Here is a 7,500-nt window from a genome sequence, read left to right as displayed (position 1 = left end):
TAGACGCTTTCTTGGCGATTCAGGTATCAATAGTGCGTTACATGTCATAAAAGTCTCGCTAAAATGTCTTCCCGAGGTACGCAGTTCGAGATTTCAACACCCCCCCCCCCATCAGCACAGGAACTGCTGTCACGGATGATTCGTTTCATTCTCTGGAATTTTATGTACTCAGCCGTGTGTGATCAGTGAGAAGGGTTCTGTCGGTGCTGTACGTTCGACAGGTCGCCGCTCGTCACCTCACCGAGCGCTGGAAGAAAGGCGGCACGTACTCCGTGGAACCATTTTTATCCCGTGACTCCTCAAACGCCAATATAAACCCGTCCCGTGTCAAAAGAGCGATGGCGTCGGACCCTGCGATAGAAGCCGCGTGAGGCGTCCGTGCTCAAAATACATCTTCGCACACTGTTCTTTTATTTTTTATATGTCACCATGCATCACGCATTATGTCACCATGCACTTCATTCGAACGGTAACGCCTGTTAAATCCGAAGCCATGGTGTTGATCGTCGTAGTTTTTATGGTTCGGTTGGGAAATGTGCGTCCCGTGTTGGACGCACGATTACCACGCACGTGATCGACCGCGATATTGACGTTTAAGGTTCGTCTTCCGCTGCAGATCAAATCGAGCGCTCCTTAAACTTACAGCCAGTCGCCATAGAGCGGCGCCGGGACGACGTCATTTTGGAACGCTGGAAAGGAGTTAGCGTTTTAGCTCTTCTGGTTCCATCCCAAAGTGAAGGGGGTTTTTTTTTTTTTAACGGGAGCCTGAAATAAGGTCTGCGGTGAACACGAGCTCAAAATATTTTCACGTTTTATATCCCACGACATAAAATACGCCTAAACAAACAAGGGGCCGTGGCGGATTGGCGGTTAAGGGTCTGGGGTACTGACCGGAAGGTCGGGGGTTCAAGCCCCAGCACTGCCACGCTGCCACTGTTGGGCCCTTAGCAAGGCGCTTAACCCTCTCTGCTCCAGGGGGCGCCGTATCACGGCCGACCCTGCGTTCTGACCCCAGAAAACGAAACGACCCTACAAAACGACGTCGTCCCTGCGTCACCGCTCCGTTGGGTGATCAGTCTGCGCCTCTCCTCCCGTAAACACCGTTATTGCCTTTTCTACATTCGCCTGAATCGTTCTCATTTGGTTGACGGTATTTGAATTTTTTTTTTTTTTTTTACTTATCCTAGATTTTGTTTGGACTCGTATTTATGTTTCGCGTCTCCGACACGACGCACTTCAAGGACCGGTCTGATCTGATGCGGAGATTTGTACATTAGCAGGAATGTCGCACAACACGGAGGTGATCGCAGCTGGTCTTGTCCCTAAAATCAGTGTATAATCGTGATCTCGGTATTGATCGAAGTTAACCGTGCAGCCCTAGTCCCGCGGTACGGGCTCCAGGCCTGGGTCGAGGACCTGAGCCGCTTTTTCTTAATGTGGTGTAACTGATTGATTAAGTAGGGCTACATGATTCATTGTATTTGGGGGGTGGTGGTGGTGGTGGTGGTGTTTATCTCAACACAGGTTTCCACAAAGCACATTGGTGAAGGGCTTCAACGAAGGAACAGCTTAAACATCGCAAATGAAGGCCCAGCTCCATCTCTCTCTCACACACACACACACACAGCACTTGAGTCAATCTCAGTTCTAGGCTTCAGCGAGTGAGTAAATAGTCAGGGAGGCTTAGAACCAGCTAAGGCAGATGAACAGCCACTGACCTTAATCGCTCTGCCATCAAAGACCGAGCGTGATCCTCTGATTAGTCAAGATGTTTGAAATTCTTCATGCGCAGGTTGAAACGTCTGGGCCCACTGAGCTTTAGTAGGACCGAGAAAACGTCCTGCGTGCAGGTTGGTTTACTACGATGCGTAGTTTTGTGTGCGTCACGAGTCAATAGAGCTGCTTGTTGGTTTTTTTTTAAAATCGCCGCTCCAGTGCCTTCGTCATCTCTATACGACCTGTGGTGATTTTATCCGAGATCCATCTTCGTACGGATCTCCACGGACCCGTGTCAGCTTCTCACACACACACACGCGCACACACATTCCGGACCGCGAACTAGCTAGCGGAGTACAGTAATGGAGTCCCGGAAGTTACAGACCGTAAATGGGGATGGTCCACCATTTTGTTCTGCGTCTGATTTTACAGAAACGTCTCCTCCTCCTCCTCCTCCTCTGGAAGTGATCGGTCGAGTATCCGCGCGGGCGAGTCTTGTTTTTCACGTTACGGCGTCTCGGGTTGCCTACCCGTTTGTGAGATGGAACAACACGCACACACACACACACACACACACACGCACACGCTTTCCTGCTACAGTTCAGTTTACAGCGAAATGCTAAAGGATTAGTGCAGACACCTCAGTGGAGTGCAAGAAAATCTAAAGTATGAAAATGTAATACTCGCTCGCGCCAAATCATCGTAACGGATCTCCGTCAGAGCCGCCGAACGCCTGGTTTCTGATTCGCTGGCAGGTGTGGCAGCAAAAAAAAAATGCATTCAGGTTTAAATCGATGCTCGTGATGCTCCGCATGGATACTTATTGACCATGACAATAAGCATAAATAACGGTTTAGGACTGGACGCTTATTTACACTCTGTCACTGTTAAACTACTTATTTCAATGAGGCAGAAGGGAAATGTTGTCATTCATCACCCTCGATCTCTCATCGCAAACACTCCACCGGTCTATCCTAATGTTGACCGGGACTAATCCCTATCCAGAACAACTAAACCCGTTACTCGGTCGATTTCACTGTTAAATTCCAGATCTGTGAGAAGGTTGGGTTTATCCTTAAGGCCGTGGAGGTCCCCGCAGCAACAGCAGAGTTAAACATTTACCGGCGACAATTCACGACAAAGCTTTAATTAAAAAGCGACCACGTCAGAGACGTTGCCATAGCAACACCATAACCACAGCGTACTCGGTTATAAGGAAAGCAGAACATAAGCTAGACGACAGCATCAGATCCACCTGATAGCAGAACGTACCCGACTTCATTTGACTTCCTGTTGTTGTTGTTTTTGATATCCGGTATGCGTTTGATATCCGGACACACCGTTGGACGTTGTTTATTTACGTATTGACCGATCCGATCATTTCATATGCTCAGAAACGAATCCGGCACGTATAGGATTTAAAAACGGAAATCACCGGTTTATATGAACGCGCTTGTCGTCATACGTTACCGTTTCCGTAGTAACGGATTATTCACGAGGACGCGGCAGATGCTCCACGCGATAAATAGTGGATTTAGTAAACGTGTCTTTATTCATTTAACGAGGAATAACACGTACTCGTCGATATGCTGACGTTTTCCGTGAGGAGGCGTTTACGTAGCATATTCGGAAGGAGTCTCCGGTGTCGGCGCTTAACAGTCAGAGATGAAGCTGTTCCTTTACGGCGTTTTTCTGCCACAAGATGTCGAGCTTCGTGGTTTCTCAATAGCAAATGGTGGTGGTTTTGTTTTTGGCTGATTTACATAGCTTGTTTTGCACAGCGTTAAATGTAACGATAAATGGATAAAAAGTACAATGTGGAGTTTTGTAATACATGTAAAAAAAAAAAAAAAAAAAAAAAAAGTCCTGCGGTGTAACGGCAATAAAACACGTTGGGCCGCATCACAGGACCGCGCTGTTGATTATTTGTCCTATAGCAGCAGTCCCCGTTGCGTCTTAGGCCACGTTCACGTTAATCCGTTTGAAAAACGCGTCTCTCTGTCCACGTCCCGTCTTTTTCGAAAACGCTCTGCGTTGTGGAGAAGTGCAGAAGTCTGCAAAGGCCTATCACATGTTGTGGTGTGGACTGAGACAAACGGAGACGTTCAGAAATAAGGACGTACGTTTTGTCATGCGACGCGGTCATGTGACCTGTTGACAGTTTGATAGCGCGGTTAAACATTAGCGTCACTTTGTACAACCTTCAGATGGCATCGTTAAAGCGCACCTATCATGGACTTGAAACGTGCCTAATTTTGTTTTAAAGCTCTCGTACGATAGATTCACAGGCTTCCGAGGTCAAAAAAACACTTTAACGTGCTCATAGTTGAACTTTTCGCCCCCTCAGTGTCACAAACGACTCGTTCAGTGATCCGTTCTAAAAGATTCGTTCTAAACTCCTCCTTTCAGAGAGCGTACTCTGCTCTGATTGGTCAGACGTCCCAGTCTGTTGTGATCGGTCTACCGCTGTCGGCGTGTGTCGTGAAGGAAACGCCCCCTACCGTAACGAGTTTCAGCTCCGCCTGTCAGCGGGCGGCCGATGAAGACCGGAGGCGGGGCTTTTGGTTACCAACCTACGTAGGTTAGTATAGGAAGCAAAGTCCGGAATCACTAACGACTCGATTCGGCTGTTCAGAATCGATTCCTTCGTTCGGGAGTCGATAACTCCGTTTGTCGTGCGCTTTGAGTTCTGAAACTTTGCAGACTTTTTACATTCACAAACGGCTACGTATACGACACGGAAGATAATATTTGAAGAAGCATAACAGGTGCACTTTAAAAAATGGCGCAGGTCGACGAAAGCTTCTTAGGTTTCTGCGGACGTGCAGTATAGGGGCGTGAGCCTTTTCAGGCGTTTCAGCGTGGACGAGCAGCGTTTTGGCAAACGTTTGAAAACGACCGTGTAGACCAGGGGTGGGTAATCTTATCCGGAAAGGGCCGGTGTGGGTGCAGGTTTTCATTCCAACCAAGCAGGAGGCACACCTGAGTCCATCGAAAGCCAAGAACACTGATGAAACAGGTGGAGTCATTTTTTGAAATCGTTTTTTTTTTTTAAATGATCATTCGGTTTTCAGATCTATTCGGATTAACGTGGACGTCGCCTTATCGACCAGGCGAATGCCTTTCAGGCCTCGAATGTTCTCAAGTGGCAGTGCAGTAGCGAATAAAGAGCACGCTGTACGGTCGCTAACACTGTTAGCGTGTGCAGCAGTGAGGGAAAGCGTAAGCGTGTGTAATGAGGTCCATTGTGCGTGCTTTGAGAGAGATTAAGGTTTATCAGTTACACTCCATTAACCGTGTACAGGTGCGAGGGACTCGTTTCGGGTCGCTCGTGTGAGGCACAGGCCGATCCTGACATTTACATAACTACAAGGAAGTCCAAGGCAAGTGCACGTGAAACCGCTGCAGGCGAAACCGGTTTGATAAGCAAATCTCTGTGGCGATGGTGTGGGACAGGGATGCGAGCGAAACGCACGTCACGCCGGCGCGGTTCCTTTTCTGGACGTAAGTGCAGAACGTAGCGTGTGAAATGGTGCACAACAAGAAGCGTCAGGATATGATCTTTTATAAATAAGAGTGCTCTGTACGTGCGTGTTGAATGGCAGGTGGATTTTACAGAACGTACTAGATGGAAAAACAGGGACCGGGAGATCCACTCGGACTCGCCGTCACCATCACGTTTACTCACACTCGCGCTCGCACAAGCTCTCTCTCAACCCAGACGCCCTTTGTACAGATTTGCCGCGTGTGGTGACGTCACAGAAATTCCTGAGGTGGGGGGAAACGGATTTTTGCAGTGAGATTTATAGATAAACATTGTTTAGATGTAAATGGCTGAGGATCCGGTGGATCTGTATCAATGTAAACATATAAACAACAATATAAATAACAGATCATATAAATATCAGCCTCTATAGTAGAGATATCACGAGTCCAGACTGATACTGAAACATCGATTATCTGCGAATATTGAATATTGATACCCGTTTGTTTTTTTTTCTTTTTTAAAAACACTACTAAGTTTTAAAAAGTATTTTTTTTAATTTATTATTGACTCATTTAAAAGAGAAAAACACGACTTGTGCAAAACCACAATAGATAATTTTTTAAAATCGATTTAACTTTGAAAAATCGCGTTATAAATATCGTAAAGTATCAATTTAACCCTAGTGTCTTTAATATGTAAACATTTCCAGTTCCAAAAAAAAAAAAAACCCAAAAAATCTTTTCCAAATCCCGTTCCAGCCGGAATTCCCGCGCCTCTGATCCGCCGTGTTGTACCGGCGTGAACCCGATGCCGGTCCCGGGTATTGGATCGGTGCTGTCTCTACTCTATGGGTGGTGTGATTATGACGATGGGTTACGGCAGAGTTCTCCTTATCTGTGAGGTCTATTCCCAACCCCTACTCCCAGTAGGAGTCAGTCAGGGGTCAGTCAGGCTCTGACTGAATACGCCATGCGGTGACGTCACATGACTCGTCTCGGCCCAAATCTGGTGCCGTAGGACCTACGTAGTGCCCAGTAGATCCCCATCTGGGATCTCGGATAAAGAAAGAGTTCCGATAACATTGGGAAATCGTTCTCTGTAAGACTGCCTCCAGGATTTAATTTGATTTCATTTGAAATGTGTTTTATTTTAATGTTAAATAAATTTGATATATATATATATATATATATGCGTAACCATTGTCGTCTTTGCTAGGTGGTGCGGAAGATGATGTGGTTAATGGACCACGTGTTTAAATACACCAACTTTGGCCTGGTGTCTCTGATCCATGGAGATTTCTTCATCAGACAGGTGAGCCAACAAAGTCCACGGACTTCAGACGGAGACATGTGATAAAAAAATAACATATCAGAATCATAAAGTGTAGTTAGTAAAACTCCTGTATCACGCACAGGGCAAAGCGTATCGGGACAAGCAGCTCATTTACCTGAAGAGTCACCTGGACAAGTATTACTACAGCCGAGACAGGAAGTGGATCGTTCTGTTCCCTGAGGGCGGCTTCTTGAGAAAAAGGCGAGAGACGAGCCAGTCGTTTGCCAAGAAGAACGATTTACCCCACTTAACACACGTGACGCTGCCACGCCTCGGGGCCACTCGGGTAATCCTGAAAACACTTGGACCACAGCAGGAGAACGGCATGCTGGGAAATGACGCCGGCTCGTCAGCGCAGAAAGGTGAGGACGTACGTGGTTCGGGATGCACCAATCCCACCACGTACTCATACACGATGTTGAAATATTTACCCACACTGTGGCCTTTATTTTGAAGTACACACCGGTCCCAAAAAGAAGTATTTGGACACGTAAAACTTTCGTTGCTCTAGAAAACAACGTCAAAGCAAGCGGCGTTTAATTTTTAAAGAAAGATACCGCAAGGACATTTTTCAAACACAGCTTTTCACACAAAAAAAAAAATGGTTATGCTTAAACAATATAGAAAAGAATAGATATACTGTTCATAAATGGACAAAAAGGTATTTGGACACATCATTGGACGGGGTATTCCGGTTGTCATAGGACTACAAAGGAGGCCGTTCGATTCTTCGGCGGCCGAGAAAAAGACGGCGAAGAAGAGAAGTTCAAAGATGAAGGACCTGTGAATGAAAACGGACAACGTGCAGGCAGACCAGGATAAGTCTTCCGCGTCTGCCTGTCCTGGGCAGGATAATTGTGAGTAAAATCGAAGAAAAAAGCAGGTGAGAAACGGCGACAAGGATCGCTTGAGAAATCAATGAGGATGACCAGATGCAATACAGCACGGATGAGAGATGGAGAGAG

At 46.6% G+C, this 7,500-nt stretch overlaps 1 protein-coding gene across 2 annotated transcripts in view; it reads left to right on the top strand.

Annotated features, from left to right (window-relative positions):
• Nucleotides 1–7,500, top strand: part of lpgat1 (lysophosphatidylglycerol acyltransferase 1) — a 57,141-nt gene that overhangs the window by 24,060 nt on the left and 25,581 nt on the right. For both annotated transcript variants that reach the window (XM_053613870.1, XM_053613871.1), the window contains 2 exons: nt 6,419–6,514; nt 6,618–6,897. In XM_053613870.1, the coding sequence (XP_053469845.1) occupies nt 6,419–6,514; nt 6,618–6,897 (376 nt within the window). The remainder of the gene's footprint in view (nt 1–6,418; nt 6,515–6,617; nt 6,898–7,500) is intronic.

This window comes from Ictalurus furcatus, chromosome 25 (genome assembly GCF_023375685.1).
Source record: "Ictalurus furcatus strain D&B chromosome 25, Billie_1.0, whole genome shotgun sequence".
Classification (NCBI taxonomy): Eukaryota; Metazoa; Chordata; class Actinopteri; order Siluriformes; family Ictaluridae; genus Ictalurus; species Ictalurus furcatus.
The sequence above is the reverse complement of the archived record's forward strand: the minus strand, read 5'-3'. Positions and strand labels throughout refer to the sequence as shown.